Source organism: Scylla paramamosain, chromosome 1 (genome assembly GCF_035594125.1).
Source record: "Scylla paramamosain isolate STU-SP2022 chromosome 1, ASM3559412v1, whole genome shotgun sequence".
In the NCBI taxonomy this organism is placed as follows: domain Eukaryota; kingdom Metazoa; phylum Arthropoda; class Malacostraca; order Decapoda; family Portunidae; genus Scylla; species Scylla paramamosain.
The window spans coordinates 25,337,411-25,354,293 of record NC_087151.1 but is presented as its reverse complement, the minus strand read 5'-3'; the positions used below and the strand labels follow the sequence as shown (position 1 = coordinate 25,354,293).

The following is a 16,883-nucleotide window of genomic DNA, read 5'->3' as shown; positions in this document are numbered from 1 at the left end:
GACTGGCATCTCAGTTTTTTTTTTTTTTTTAATCGGATTTTTGTTGCCCTTGGCCAGTGTTCCTACATAAAAAAAAAAAAAAAAGTACAATCACCCTTCTTGGGCTGAATAATTTTTTTTCTGGGAGGCATATAGTATGTTTATAAGGAGCCTCAAAAGTAATAAAGAGCAGGGACTACCTTAGAGTAAGGGTGTGATAGACAGGATGTCCCAGTTAAAATACTTTTTTTTTGAGAAAAATTCTTGCTAGACTAGTACTAGTCACTACCCCTCTTTTGAAATGGTAGTGGATTCATCAGCCTTGAATGCTTTCACTACCCTAAGCTCATCAAGTGTACTCTAGAGATGAACTGGCCATCTCCAAGAAGTCAGGTGACTTACATTATGGTCAAGGTGACTGGCAAGTTCTCATACATTATGGGGGAGGGAGGGGGACAAGTGTTGATCTGATAACTTGTTTATGGTTACAATTTTTCTTATAGAACATTCTCTGAATGGCCCAAAAATTCTTAAGTTTTGCACATTGTGACTTTGAGATCCTTTATGTACTATATACAGGGTCCTGGATATAAGCCCCTATATGCTCTTAGATTCAGAGCTGATCAGAAGATTTTGTTGGGTAAAATCTTGGTACATCCACACTTGCCAGATGGTCACCTTTTCCCTTCCAAGCTTTACTGTCATACAGAGGATGAGTTGTTGAGCTTATTCCCATGGTTATCTCAAAACTGTCACTGCAGGATAAACATATGCATGCATGTACTCACATGCACACACACGCACATACAGACATTTAATAACTTCTTTTGTTTATTGTAAATATTTTTGTGAATGAAATACCAATAAATACACTTCTTTACTTTATATGACTTTATGAGCAACAAAAGCTGAACCAAAATTACCAATCCAATAACTACAATAAAACTGCTCATTTAGTCTTCACACAAAGTACTAACTTAATTCATGCCTCAATACTGTGAGCACCTGGAAATGACACTCTACTTAAAGGCTCTTACTGTTACCTGGTTCTGGAATTCCACAGATCATGGCTTTTATAATTTTAGATATTAAACAAAACTTATAAACTTGGGGATATTTTGTAGTCTGTATGCATTAAAATACTTATGACCCTTCTACTGACAATCAGCCTTTGAGAACTACAAAATAATACATCAGGCTCTCTATTAGAATGCACAAATGTGTGAGAAAGAAATCTTGATAAATTTCATTAAACAACAATAGCTTTCACAAGTAATATACAGTTATCAATAATGTAAGTCATATAACAATGAATAACAATTGGTGCAATCCATTAAAAAATTGAAATAATTATATGAGAGAGAGAGAGAGAGAGAGAGAGACTAAAACAAAAGTAATGAAAGGTATGGGGATCATAGAGGCTCTGTAAGTAGCTGTGTGAGGGATTATGTAGATGCTACACATTAACAATGAGACTGTCTACCCTCAAAGGGGTGTCCTGTATAATTCACCAACTATCTGAGTTGGATCACTGTGGATTATAAGTCATGTTAGAGCATCTTATAATTAATAGCAATGAGCTCACTTAAGGTGACTAGGTATGAATAATCTCATTAACCAACCATGGTCACATAAAAATAAGTTAAAAGACTTGAAAGGAACATTTACAAAAAAATAATAAGACAAAAACAACAAAATAAAACCACATTTTCTTGTGAAATCTTACTATTCAATATAATTAATGAAAGTACACAAAATTCAGAAATCTAGAGACTACTCAGTGATTTAGAATATCAGTACTGTACACACAATCCAGAAGCTCCAAAACTTAGAGAAGCAGTATTTACAGAGATAGTGTGTCTCCTGCAATATTGGCCAGTAATCTAAGGTATAACTGCAAACATTCAAGATCACATGTACAGCAATCTCTTTAGAACAGTATTTACAAAAGGATTAACAATTCTGAAATAATGGATCTCAATTAATCAACAAATATTTGCAAATAAGAGCAAATATCCAGCATTTATAACATCTATACTATATACAAAAATATTTTTCTTACTTCACATTGGTTATTGTTACATTAAAAGGTTATAGTAAAAGATCCGCTATTTTCACATGAAAGAAGATACAACTGTTAATGACAGAAAAGCAACACAGATTGTTCCACTAATTGATAATATCACAGTTGCAATTCTCTGCAGACTCCTCATATAACATGTTTATGTGTCATCCAGTCATTCCTTGCATAAATACACATAATATATGTTAATACAAAGAAACAGCTTTCTACTTAAAATTACTGAAGCTCATTATCAACTATGTTCTTTCATATTATGATTATATAGGAAAACAAAGTAAAAGGAACATTTCAGAACACTAAGACTTGCCTGCATGAATCACAAGAATACACACACAGACACACACACACACACACTAACATTACCAAATGCAGTTGTAAGATTAGGGCTGCTACAGTACTATCACAACAGGATGGAGCATGCTGCACTATTTCACAACACCACCCTGAATATATTGACACATTAAAAAATGCTTGTCTGAATGCAAGTAATATTCAGTAATAGTAATATTTACAATTTCATTTTATTTATTCATTTATTTTTATTTATTTATTTATTTTATTTCATTTTTTTTTTTGTGTGTGTGTGGAAAACTTGAGAAATAGAATTATGAAGAAACCTCATTATTGCAATGCATGTTTTCTGTCCACATGAGAGGTTTGCATCCAATACCATTAAGGTTGCAGAAGGTTGTTCAACTGTACACCAAAATTCTGCATATGATTCCAGTATTGTTATGCACACCTGCTAAGCATACATGGTTTCCCAGCTTATGAAGTGGGACACAGAGCAGCAAAGTATTAACCATCATGTGCAGCAAAGATATTGTGAATATATAAGTCTGGATGTGTGAATCTTCCAAACATACATATGGACTTGGTACTAACACAGTGATAGGAAGCAGGCCTACCAGTAGTGCCATTATTTAAGGCACTTCAGTTTTGGTGTCAAGTACAGAAATTAGTACAATATGGTTAGTATTATTTGCTGCAGAAAAATATAGGTTATTTGTGTGTATGTAGGTATGGCATTGCTTCCTCATGTCTTCTATTCTCCCTTCGTACTACAAACACATTGTTTACTGATAAGTAGGATGTAATGTTCTTTTAATCAAAGTATCTTATAAGGAACACTAACATTATAATATCCTCCAATAAAATAGAAGTAAAAGTAAAAACACATTCAACTGATGCTCTCCAAAATGTATGCAATGGAAAAATCTCAAAAGGGAAGGCCCATTTTATTCCAAAAATCAATTGTCAGATGCTGCTGAAAAATGTAGAGTCTCATATACATATTTACTTACAAATTTAACTTACTGTTCTTTATCAAATTAAGCCAGTAGATGCAGGTATTCCTAAACTTGCAGACATTCCTTCCTCCCCTAACAAAAAAAAAAAAAAAATCTAATTTTGATAAATACCAAGAAAACCCTCTGGCTGTCATACAACATTCATCCAATAACAATACAAAAGTAGGAGATGTAGTTTCAAAGTTTTCAATGTTTGACGCAAAAGAACAAATCAGTCGATAGTAATTCAGTGTAATTTTGCAAGAACATTTTTAAGGAATTAATTTATAATGTAATGCTACAGGATATCAGAAAAAATAAATAAATAAATCAGACATGATCATTGAAAATCACAAGAAATTACAGAGCATTCATGCCTTGATAGTATATTATTACCGGACTCTTCCAATAAAACCTACAAGCTACTCATATTTGAATGTATGTACATATTCCTGATTAAAGATATACATATGGAGATAGGGGTGGTTGGTTCTCAATGTGATAAATTATGTACAGTAATATGAGACACAAAACTGCAACACAAATGTGTGTTATAACATAAAATGGAAAAGATATTTGAAGGTAGAGTCATGTGTAAATATAATGAATTGATGACACATGAACTAAACTTATTGTAACACAAAAAATAAATTAGTTGACAACAAAAAAATAAAACAAAAAGTAAGTATTCCAGACTTGCAGAAACATGGCATATTTTCCAGCATATGTACAATTTCCTTTTAAAATTTCCCAAAGCTCATTCTATAACTCATCTATGTAGAAGGTTATTGTCAGAGATGATGTTAATGGTGCAGTCACTATGCTATTGGCAAACTCAAGTATAAACACCTCCTCAGCAAATAGTAATTCATGATAAATATGCATATCATTTGTAGCAAATCTCGTGTGTGTGTGTGTGTGGAGAGGGAGAGAAATGTACTGACATAAATTTTGTTATAATGCATAACCAACCATTTCCTATACATACAAGATGGGAAAGAAAGGGCATAGGTTCAAATTACTTAATGTAAAAACAGCCACTAAATTATGCATGCCTAAACAACCAATCTTTTTTTTTTTTTCTTTCTTTTGGACAGTGGTGCAGATGACATATTGCACAGACAAGGTCCCACGTACCATTCATTGCCATGCTGAAGACTTCTACACTAAAAACAAAGCCTGATGGAGATTTTTTTTTTTTAACTCTTACTTACAGTGGAATATTTGCCATTGTACTGTGTTACTGATACAGTTGATCATCTGCTTTAAACCTTACAATCATTGATTTCCAGATAATCCCAAGAAAATTCTTGTAAAGGTGGCCACTGAATGGAAGACTTCCAAAGTTTCCTATTCAATAATCAAAGAATACCACACTTATTCTATATACTCGTACATGTTGCTTTTATCTGGGAAGTTGTGATATCCTGCCAGATAAGGTAAGTTCAACTGCACAGTAGTGTATGTCTATGTGTGTGTGTGTAAGGAAAGGGAAAGGATATGGAAAACTTGAAATGCAGTGTCAAGATAAGGGTGAATAGTGGTGCTGGGTATAAGGAGGATGGAAAGTTGTGAATGAATCTTTACAGACGAGGTGAGGAAGAGGAAAAAACTTACCTGTGAACAGCCGCAAATATCTACTTTGGTTTGTCCATGAGTGTATATGTAGCTACAAGTTCAATAATGATCATACACATCAGGTATATCGAAATAATCCTTTCAAAACTAAGGGGGAAAGTTAAATACATGAATGTAAAATATTCATGAAAAGTTGATCATGGGTGCATACATAAAAGGTAGATAAGGATCAAATATCACATGGTCACACACATCATTATTCCCAGATAACCTTTGTAAAGTTAATAGAAAAGAAGTCATATGTAATATATTCAAGAAAAAGTATGGGGCATGGGTTCAGTGAGGAACATTACAGACTATTTACGGTTGGTAAATATTGCTCTGATTAATATTACTGTAATATATAATATCAAAGGTAACAGTATATCATAAATCTGATTCTGCATGGGATGTTCTATATGGTAACATTCTTATAGCAAAAACAAATTCGGAAAACAATGTTCAAAATCACAAGGTTAGACCAGGATAGAGAAAATGCTCACAGATGGTACATTAGCTTTCTGTCCCCTGAAACTCATGCCCTTTATCTGCTTAAAATTAAGCCAAATCTGTTCTTCACCTGCCAAAAACTCTTTTGTTAATAAGAAATACAAAAGCCTGACTAGTAATCTCATCTTAACTTCTAACCACAAAGCCTAACTTCTGATCTTCATATAATTTCAGAATGGGGCAGGGGGAAACTCTGTGTTGTTCAGTATCTCCCAAAACTCAATTACTTCACTTATTCACTTGACACAAGCTTCCAGAAAACTATCTTCCCTTCTTCAGTGACGTTCAACTATCTCCTTCATTTAAACTGACACACTTGGACTGTCCTTCACTGAAAATCTTAAACTGAAAACTTCACATCTCTTCTCTTGCTAAAAACAGCTTCTACGAAGTTAGGTTTCCTGTGTCACCGCCAATACTTTTTATTTACTCTGTAAAAAGGCCTTGTCTTTCCATATATGAAGTACTGCTTCCACATATTGGGAAGTCCAAAAGAAGCTGAAATCAAAAGCTTTTTGTCTCATTGATTCCCTTCCAACAGACTGTCTTGATCTGCTCACTCAAGTGTAAAGTTAAGTCTCTTACTGATTTTTATGATTTCCATGTTTACTGCTCTTCTAAATTTGCCAAATGCTCGCCTCCACACCCCTTTTGCAGTCCTGATGCACAAAACCATTTGCTCTCACCCCATACTGTCCATCCTATTTTTACTCATCTCTTTCACTGGTAATGTGATTTAATGTTTCAAGAAAGGAGTATCAAGACAACTCAGTAACTCAATTGGCCAACCATTTTGGTTCTTCTACTCCCATTATTACATGGGAATGGCATGGTGTGTAGCTTTTCTTTTGCTCTTTGCTTATGTCCCTGAGACATGGAGAGAGAGAGAGAGAGAGAGAGAGAGAGAGAGAGAGAGAGAGAGAGAGAGAGAGAGAGAGAGAGAGAGAGAGAGAGAGAGAGAGAGAGAGAGAGAGAGAGAGAGAGAGAGAAATATATAAATAAATAATGAAACAATAAAGCAATGTAAATAAAATAACATCAAATGATAATAAATAAATAAATAAATAAATTCAGAATTTTGAAAATAAAGCTCTAGAATAAGAAAAACTTGACTGGAAGAATCTTTATGTACTGCATGCATATAAAAGCACCTAATTTCTCAGTTTAATTACTTATATATCATGATGTCATTCACCTTAAAGGGGCACAGCTGCAAAAGGCATTTCCATACATACTTTACAAGCATTCCCACACATCTTAGCCTATAGAGGAAAGAACAATTTCCACAGCACCATACTGCAAGATTTTTCAGTACAAAAAGTATATGAAAGCACTGCATTTAATAAACCAATTAAATAAGATACTATGATAAGGACAAATACCACTAGCTGGTAAAACAAAAGTAAAGACAGAGGAACAAAGCAGTCTCTTGATGGTTTTCTGCATTGACTAGTTTAACCTGTCCAATAAAAATATAGAAATGTCCAACTTCACTATTCTGTCTTCATCTGTCTCTCAGTTATTGCAAAAGATTATTGAACTCAACTATCTTTCTTCATGAAGGCAGAAAATGAATGCATTTCATGTTATCATATTTCTGAAAAAATGATAAACTGTCATCCTGTGGTGTTGGCCACATGTTGATCTGACAATTATTCATAGTCTGTTCATCTGTAAATAGGAAGCATCACATAATGCATCAAGTGTTCCATCATATGTCATCACTTTGGTCATCTCTGCTTGACAAAATATGAAACAACTTGTCAACTTTTGTAACCACTGGGAAAAAAGGAAATAAAGATAGATCATTATATTTCAATATATCTAAACTTATAGATCTGTTTTGCCCTGCAGTAATAACTTATATCAATATATCTCAAAGAACTTATGACATGCCACAATGCAGCAATATATGTCTTTATACTGTGACATGCAAATCTTAATATATGAGTTACCTCATTCACATTGCTGCTATTTCATAAATTTTTGCTTCCCAATGAAATTAAAGACTCATTCACATATACCATGACATTTGCTTTGTAATGTCTAAAATTATTATGTTGATGGATTACAATACAGAACAAATTATTTTGTATTTGTTGGTATATTATATATAAACAGTGAATTGTTGTAAGTAGTCAATTAATGAAAGAACTTTATGGCAGTGAATTACAAATATATTACAATCTGTAAGAGGAAACTATTATTATTCTTCATCAGTAATGACTGACAAAGCATTACAGTCTGAAAATGTGTTCCTCAGAGATATGTCACCAAATTTACTGCCATGAGTTATAAAGGGGCATGATTTCTGCTATCACATTAATAACACAATCATTTCCACTAACCTCAACAGAGGTACAACCCATACTATGTGCATCAAAAGTCCCTGATAAGGAACACTCAAGTTACAGGCATGAGGGAAGAAATTATGAGTGATGAAGGTGATAATGGTTTGATGAATCAAGGTTTTAGTCACTACCTCTAATTATATGGACAGTGTGACTGCCACATAATCAAACAATATACATCCCTATATTAGAGTGGGATGATAGCTCCTGGTTTTATAATCAATACCTAGGAGCTACAGCAAGAAGATTTGCCAGTGGAAGGAGCAACTTGGTCATCCACAATCTGCAAGTTGCGAGTAGCAGTGCTGCCACCACGGGTGAGGGAATTAATCCGCTGCTGGTCATTTGTTAATGCTGTTTGCAGCATGCGGCGGGTCAACTCCAAGAAAAGCTCTTCCACACCCTGGTTCAACTTGGCTGATGTAAGGAAGTGGAGTGCCCCTACCTCTCTTGCATACCTGTAGGAAGTATGATTTATACCTATCAGCCTACAAGTCATACTGTAATGGAGGAAAATTAAATCCCTATTGCAGGGAGGGATTGCAACAAGGTGCAGAGATGTCCATAATGTGAGGTAAGGTAACTCTAATGTGGGAGGGAGTGGGCCGCCACCAACCTGCCACCCCTGCCAGCCACAGTGATGCCAGTTCAGCAAGTGACCTGAGCTTGGTGGCTTGGCAACTAAGCAACCCCTTGCCATGAGACACAAGGCCACTGTGACAACCTGTTTACCTTCCCTAGGTATCCATTTAATAACCAACCTGAAGGAAGGATGAACATGTGGGTGAGCTATGCAATAACTTCCCAAGCTCGGACTGAAACAAAGACCTACAGCTTTGTGGCTGTGTTACCCAATGCACCCACTGTTACCCACTGCACTGCAAAGACACCTCTGTGGTGCAGTGGCTAGTATGCCAGGCTATGAATAGGCACATCCTGGTTTGAATTCATGTTGGGACAGTTGCTGCATAGCTCACCTAGCTGTTCAACCTTTCTTCATGTTGGTCAATAAATGGACATTTTGGGAAAATCTGGAAAAGGTAAACTTTGGAAAGATGAATGTCACAGTGGTCCTGTGTCCTGGAGTAAGGGACATCATCCAACACAGGATCAAAGGCCAATGGTATAGAGGTGAATATTTAGGAACATAGCTTTAAACATATCCCCCCAACTTTATCTTAAAAATATTAACAGCTGCCAGAGAAAAGCAGAATCAAGAATCAAGGATAGCAAGACACTTACGTCTCTGCTTCTTCCAGAGAGACGTGTCGCTCTCGTTCCAAATCTGTCTTGTTCCCAGCAATGACAAGGCAGATGTCATCTCCTAACATTCGGCGCAGCTCCCTCACCCAGTTCTTGACCTATTGGAAGGAATGGGTCGTGTAATTAGCATCATCAATGTGAAGCTACATATGCTGTTGCAATGAAAATGTGTGTGTGTGTGTGTGTGTGTGTGTGTGTGTGTGTGTGTGTGTGTGTGTGTGTGTGTGTGTGTGTGTGTGTGTACTGTACTTACCTAGTTGAGGTATACAGAGCCTATGTTATATCCATGTTGACCTATCTGTATACAGTATATTAGTCAAGTTTTTTCCCTTTAACTGCTGTACATTCTACCTCAATCAAGTTTTCAAGTCTATTTCAGACATCTATATTTCTATGGCAGAAATTATATTTTTATATCATCCAAACACTTCTTGTCTTCAACTTTTCTTGTCTTCTTAATTATCCAGCATCTTTGTCCCTTCAATATTAAATTTTTTTCTATTTAATTTTTTTGACTTAACTTATTCAAGAGAAGACAGCAAATTTAAAGGAAAGCCAGAAGGCACTATTACACTCTGGCCTTAGTCTGAAGGAGGAAAAAAATATGGAATACTGTCCTGCAACTAGAAAATGAATAAAGAATAAAATATGGGCAATGAGCACCAAAGAAATGGGCACCTATGTCTGCCTGAATCCAAGGATAGTTTTGCACAAATTTAACTTGTGCCTGAAAATAAGAGAGGCAATAGTGCCTTTTGTCCCCTCACTTCCTGTCCCATGCCCAAAAATGACACAGAACAGCTTATATGACATACATAACTACAATTCTAACTAATCTTTGGCTCTTAATTACTTTTTCCAAATACCTCTGAATATTTGGCAAATCAATGTCATTTAATCTTTGATCACCTCTCTCTGAGGTTTACCTGTATTATTATCATTATGGCAACATAATTGAGAAATATGGACTTACCTTCTGAAAGGAATCCTCATCAGTGATGTCATACACCAGGATGGCACCATGGGACTCCCGGTAGTAGATTGGACCCAACGCATGGAACCGTTCCTGTCCAGCTGTGTCCCATATGGCCAGGTTGACCCGCTTCCCATTTAGGTTCACCCGCTTGGTCAGGAAAGATGCCTGTTGGTCACACACATGTATGAGCTTTGAAGTGTGAATGAGGGTATACATCTATATAAGGAACACTCGTGAGTCTGTCTAGGTTCTGTCTGTTGCCAACATTATGAATCCAAGGTATTCAAGGTAGTATTGAAGTCAATGTCATTCTATGCAGAATGGTCAAGAAATTTTCCAAGAAAAGAAAGAAAAGCAAGAAATTCAGACTTTGTAATATATCAAAGTTAAAAGTGAAAATTTATAGGTATTTCAAGAAGCACTGTGCATCTGGTATGCTGATATGTTCTCAGGATACAGTCAGCACTTTCCCACATCACAACTTTGATAATTGTTGATTTTTGTTTTTTGCTTTGTTGTTGTGAATGCAAACACTTCTGAAAATTTGCTTTGCAGAAGTATTTCCACATGTGTAAAGACTGCACTGCACCACAAGATATTTGGTGTCACCTCTGTGCCAGTTAATGCCTTTTACAGCATAGTGCTTGAATATCAAAGCTATAACATAATATCTTGCACTTCTTGGACACAAATTTTAGTTCCTCATGAGGCCTACCAGCCCTGGTGGTTATTGTTACTAACAGACATTGTTTCCACTTCTGCAGCCCACCATAGTATCACCTATCAGCTTCCCACACACTTCAGTGGTTGAACTGGTTCATTCACCAGTGTTTACACTGCACTTATTCTAATTCTACTTAAGCATCAAGTTTTTTGCTTGTTTTTCTGCTATCCCAGAACACAGGCACCAACTGTCATGGAACAGACTATGAGCAGCATTACCCACCTCTGTAACAAAATGACTTTAGTCATTGATCCTCTGAAAAAGGAGAGGACCAACAAGCAGCTAAGGCAGGCCATGTTCCCCAGCATTTCTTACTTTCCCTGGATAAATTCCTATGTGATGTATGAATGACACAACCAACATCACTTCTGCAGGCATGAAAAATTATTCTCCAAGTAAGTTGGACATCATGTGGGCCAAAATGGCAAGTCTGACCTTGGGAGTCCTTCTCAGTGCTGGAAGACTTGGGCAGAATGTGAGTCATGATGGTGTGTTATGAGTGCCTGATCTCTCTGTGGCAGACCTAAACATCCTCCAGAAACTTGTGATAATTTAGGTAATAATAGTCAAAGTATAGTAAGTAATGGGTAAACAATCACAGTAAATAATAACTTACTACATTTTAATCAAATTTTCTAGTTTTCCCTTTTTCTACATTACATATCTAAAATTTAAAAACTGGATTGTAATTTCAGTTCTGAGGTTGGGAAAGTTTTCATTCCAAGCTTCCTGCAGAAGTGCTGCAGTGAAGGGTCTGGGTCCAAGGTCTTGAGTCACAATTGTGGACTGAGATTTTAGATTGTAGTACTCATCACCATAATTAACTGATATCAGCTTAACTATGTTGTTATCAGTCAATGACTACCTGATTCTACATCTTGAAAGACTGCTAAAGCGCTGTAATAATAATAATAATAATAATAATAATAATAATAATAATAATAATAATAATAATAATAATAATAATAATAATAATAAATTAATTGTATGGTTTTTGAGGAATATAGTACTTGTAAAAGAATATACACACACAAGCACCCCTTATATACCATGTTCACTGAATACAAAGGTTTTTAAAGTGCTTGATTCTTATGCAGTAGGTGATGTATATGGCAGCTGTGCACTGCAACAAAACAAATTCACTAAGTTGTTTTTCTTCTATTTCTAACAAAGAAAGGCTCTGCCTGCAAATGTAAAGTAGATTGTACATATCATATATGAGAAGTGCATTGACTTATGATGCTGAAATTTGGCATGAAGACATAAAGAGGCTGATACATTACATGGTGGATGTGCAATGCTACTGTGAGAGATGGCTTAACAAGAATTAAAATACATAATTGGAAATAATTAAATGAAGCAGAATGCACTGGTCTGGCCATGTATAAAGAAACTGTGGGAATGACTGGATTTAATATACTAAAAATTTCAAGGCAGTGTTTCTTAATCTTTTCTGACATCAGCATCCCTGTAACCTTGTATCACAATGCTTAGTGATGCAGACTTCCTACTAAAATGTGGAATGTTTGTACAAATTTTGTGCTTTACATCACCACGCTAAAATGCATTAACACTGTGTGAAACAAAATTGTCAAATGTATCCCTTTAACACTTATGCATCCCTTGTGAGGAACACTGACACTGCACCACCATGTGTGTAGCATTTCCCAACATCCCTAAAATTTATTTCAGCACATCTTGAGGGTGCTAGAACCCCAGGTTAAGAAATGCTGTTTTATGGTGAAAGACAGAGTTGCCAGTGAATGAATCAATGTAGACATTGGGTAAAATCATGAAGAAGAGTCTACAAGGCAAAGGAACTGACAAACAAGTTTGATAAGCTGCCATTAGGTTGCAAAAGCTGACCCATGTAAACATCAAACCTGTCATTCAAGATGCTGACAGAACAATGGCAATGGTGACTGATCTCTCCAATGCTTAGCTGCAATCAATGTTATTCTTCACAGATTTGTTCAGTTTCCAAGTTTCAGTTTCACTATAGATCATGGCTGTAAGTATGCAAGGGTTATAGGCCATTTGTTCTGATCATATAACAGGGACACCTCTCAGGATGTCTGTGCTCACTAAACACTTCTCATCCTACACTAAAACATTTTTATTTAATAGTCACAGTCTTTATCAATTTCCTACACTTTCACCTAATATATAATAAAGCATTTCATTTTCAGTGTTTTGTTTTGTTTTGTGAATTAACACTAAACATGAGTTTTTCTCCTAATCATATATAAACATACCTAAATATATATAATAATTCCTATGGATTCAGCCAATACAATTTTGCTAATGAATAGTGACCAACCTATACCAAAAATGAAATGTACTAGGTACTAACTTTGGAAAGTCATTCAGTTTCCACTAAAAGTATCAAAGCCAAATCAATGTACATATGTACAGCAATGCAGCACCATGTAATGAATATCATAGAAAAGCTGTCTTATAATAGATTTATGTCTACTTACTGCTTCTTACACTGAAGTGAATATTGCTTAAATCTTTTTTTTCTTGTTCTATTCTAGTATCAAAGTAGTAGAAGACCAATGTAATAAAACATCAACTGGAAAGATAGTTGGAAACAATTTGCTACAGTGATAATGGAGGACCACCAACCCGGACCACCAACTTTTATTGTCTTCATATTCATCTTCAGACATATGGCATCTTCTTCAGTCACTCACAATCTTCTCCAAATCAGGCTGTTCCCAACATGTCCAGTTCAGCACATCTTCCAAGAAGCCTCAGAAACTTGCAAAAAAACTTTGCTTTTTCTGAGTGTAAATCTCTCAGGGGACAGAAAAGGAACACAAGTGAGCACAAGGAAAACAGCCACTCATGGGTAGTGATGCAAACCCTCCACATGAAAGCCAGCTGATGTGCAGATATTTTTTACAGAAATATCACATACATGCAGAATTATCTGCATGTAAGTCATTCAAAAATAACAATAAATAAATATACAAAATGAATAAGTAAATAGATAGATGAACAAAATAAATAAAAAATCATGTAGTTTAAGTTCCTTTTTCATAAAATCAGAAGCAATATTTATATCCAATGAGCACAAAACAATCAATCCTTCTAGCAGCATGTGGCATTTTATCAGATCAGACAAGGATCTCTGAATGGCCTCCTTGTCTTTAGCCATGACTTTCGACACATCATCATATTTCAGTAAAATGCCATGATACAGTGTGACTTCATAAACAACATATGTAACATATATTGGCTAAAATACTCTGCAGAATTACTCGTATTTGCAGAGATGCAAAATTAGGACTCATCTGAGAAAGCAACACATGGGACTGAAGGAGTCCTTAACATGACTGTATCTGAGGAGTGAGCACAAGACCTGACTCACCTGTGACCTAGATAGCTGCCTCAGGTGTTGTATATAGCAAGCTTTTCAATGCTTCTTTATTCCAAGTAACAGAAAGTATATCATATATGCATATTATTGAAAGGGATTTGTATAATGAACAGAAATACTTAGGTGTTAAAATCTGCCCTAAAAAGCATGACATTAGTAAAAATAATACTATCCTAAATGTTTAGGAAGTCACTACTGATCACAGCAAGGCATACTTTTCATTCAACATATCTTAAACAGTCCAGTGTTTATTAGTGTGCTTTCATTTTTTGAGTAAAACAATTAATATACAGAAATACCATTCTCTTTGCCTGCTCCTCTGACTCAATCACCAAAAATAAAATAAATAAATAAATAAATAAATAAATAAATAAATAAATAAAAGAGTTGATCTTTAATTTACTGACAATATCACAAGCGGTTACCTATTCACTTCAAAATGCCATGTATTCTAGTGCAATGGGCAGAAGGCTGCAGCAGTCTCTGTGAGCTATGCATCATGAATGAACTATCCAAAAGTTTTTTTTCCTGGCAGCAGGAGACCCTGACTTCTGCCCTGTTTATTAGTAGTCAAATGGGTGGACCTATGGCTAGATTCCAAGTGCTTTGGAAGAGCAAGGAGAATGCCTTTAATTTCTGGCTGAAATCAATTTGTACACTCACTCCCTCACTCATCAGAACACTATTATCTACAATAAATCTGGGAATATCTAAGGATTTTCCATTAATAATAATAAAAAAAAATTTAAAAAATCATGAGAAACATTGTAAAAACTGATTTGTTTGTGAAATTTTTGAAGAATGCAAAATTCATCAAATTTTCCCTACAAAATAGATGTTCTGGAATTTTTGGTCAAGCTTTGTCTCCTGCTTGCCTTCCCTTGTCAGCTCTTGCTCCCATTTTGCTACCACATCATCTGCTTTGCTGCTGTTCCTGTGACTTATGTTCTTATGTGACTTTTGGACTTCACAACCGTCAATCTTCACATCTGCACGACTTCTGGGTTTTTTGGTTGAGGTTTGTCCCCTGCATCACTTTATTAGGCATCAGGCCATGCCTTGTTGGTGTAGCCAAGCAACATACAAGTAGGTATGTATTTTTCAGTTTCATATGTTCCCCATGCTACCATCTGCCCCCTGGGCACCTTGAACCCAGAGTCTGCGGCCGGCCTCTCAGCCTCCGGGCTGATTGGATATGCAGCTGAGCACTCCCTTATACTACCACAGTTTTATTATTAATATATGGTGGCCTTTCTACAGTGTGTTTCCTTGCACTCTTGGGCAGCCTAGACCACTACTACACAAAACATAAGTGAACTAGAACATGAGTTGACTAAGGTTTCTTACATGCAGAGGCATGAGCTACCTTTCTTTGAGCTGATTCTTTTTTTCTAAAAAATGTTTTTATTCATGAAAAACTGTAAACCTGATTTGTTTATTAAATTTATGCCACTTATGAATTTTCTGAAAATGCCAAACTCATGAATTTTTCCTAGGAAATAGATATTCAGGTATTTAAAAGAGCTCTGTTTGACAATTAACTTTAAATAAAAAATTTACCTTCACCTAAAATTTTTATTTTTTTCCAAATCCTAATTAATATTTTCAAATTTAAAAAACTGTCTGTCACACAAGTTAGTGAAAGGAACCTATACAATAAACAGGATAAATATTAATAAAATGAATCTTCTTCACACTCAAGACAGCAATATACATACCAGCATAATATCCAGTTTATGTGTAGTAACTGAACATTCATACCAAGGCACCAGTCAGTTCCACCAAACCAGCCACCAGTCAGCTCCACCTACCAAGGCACCAGTCAGCTCCACCTAACCAGGCACCAGTCAGCTCCACCTACCAAGGCACCAGTCAGCTCCACCTAACCAGGCACCAGTCAGCTCCACCTACCAAGGCACCAGTCAGCTCCACCTAACCAGGCACCAGTCAGCTCCACCTACCAAGGCACCAATTACCTCCACCTAACCAGGCACCAGTCAGCTCCACCTACCAAGGCACCAGTCAGCTCCACCTACCAAGGCACCAGTCAGTTCCACCAAACCAGCCACCAGTCAGCTCCACCTACCAAGGCACCAGTCAGCTCCACCTACCAAGGCACCAGTCAGCTCCACCTACCAAGGCACCAGTCAGCTCCACCTAACCAGGCACCAGTCAGTTCCACCTACCAAGGCACCAGTCAGCTCCACCTACCAAGGTACCAGTCAGCTCCACCTAACCAGGCACTTGTCACGTGATGGCATGGCTTCCGTACCAGCACCTGCAAAGTTATTCTTTTCAATAAATTACAACAAACATAAATAAAATGATAAGGTGGGATTTGATCAGCACCTGTAATGTTGTTATGTGACGATCATTGAACTTGTCCTCGACGTATCTGAGCACCAGGCTGGTCTTGCCCACGCAACCCTCCCCCAGTAGCACGATCTTGAAGTTGTAGCTTCGTGACCCGCCAGCTGTCGCCACCGACATGGTGTATTAACTGTTTATGGACACGGTAAATAAGTAACTTAGATTCAGAGGTGAGTCGGAGAATAAATATTGTATAAAGAACCCCTCCTCCTCCTTTTTCCTATCACTGTAAACAAAGTCTCGTGACGTCACGATGGTCAAATGAAAGTCTACTAAAAGTGCCACATTGAAAGCTACATAAAGGACTCGACAACACCACAAAGGATGTTTTGTGTA

General features: G+C 36.3%; 1 protein-coding gene across 1 annotated transcript; it reads right to left on the bottom strand.

The window, feature by feature from the left end:
- Positions 1 to 5,829: 5,829 nt before the first annotated feature.
- LOC135102074 (ras-related protein Rab-21-like) lies at positions 5,830 to 16,796 on the bottom strand. Its single transcript, XM_064006774.1, has 4 exons — positions 16,527 to 16,796; positions 10,066 to 10,233; positions 9,072 to 9,190; positions 5,830 to 8,287 (listed from the first exon to the last, which is right to left on the bottom strand). The coding sequence occupies exons 1-4, from the start codon at positions 16,665 to 16,667 to the stop codon at positions 8,056 to 8,058; spliced, it is 660 nt and encodes a 219-aa protein (XP_063862844.1). The 5' UTR covers positions 16,668 to 16,796; the 3' UTR covers positions 5,830 to 8,055.
- Between the last annotated feature and the right edge of the window lie 87 nt (positions 16,797 to 16,883).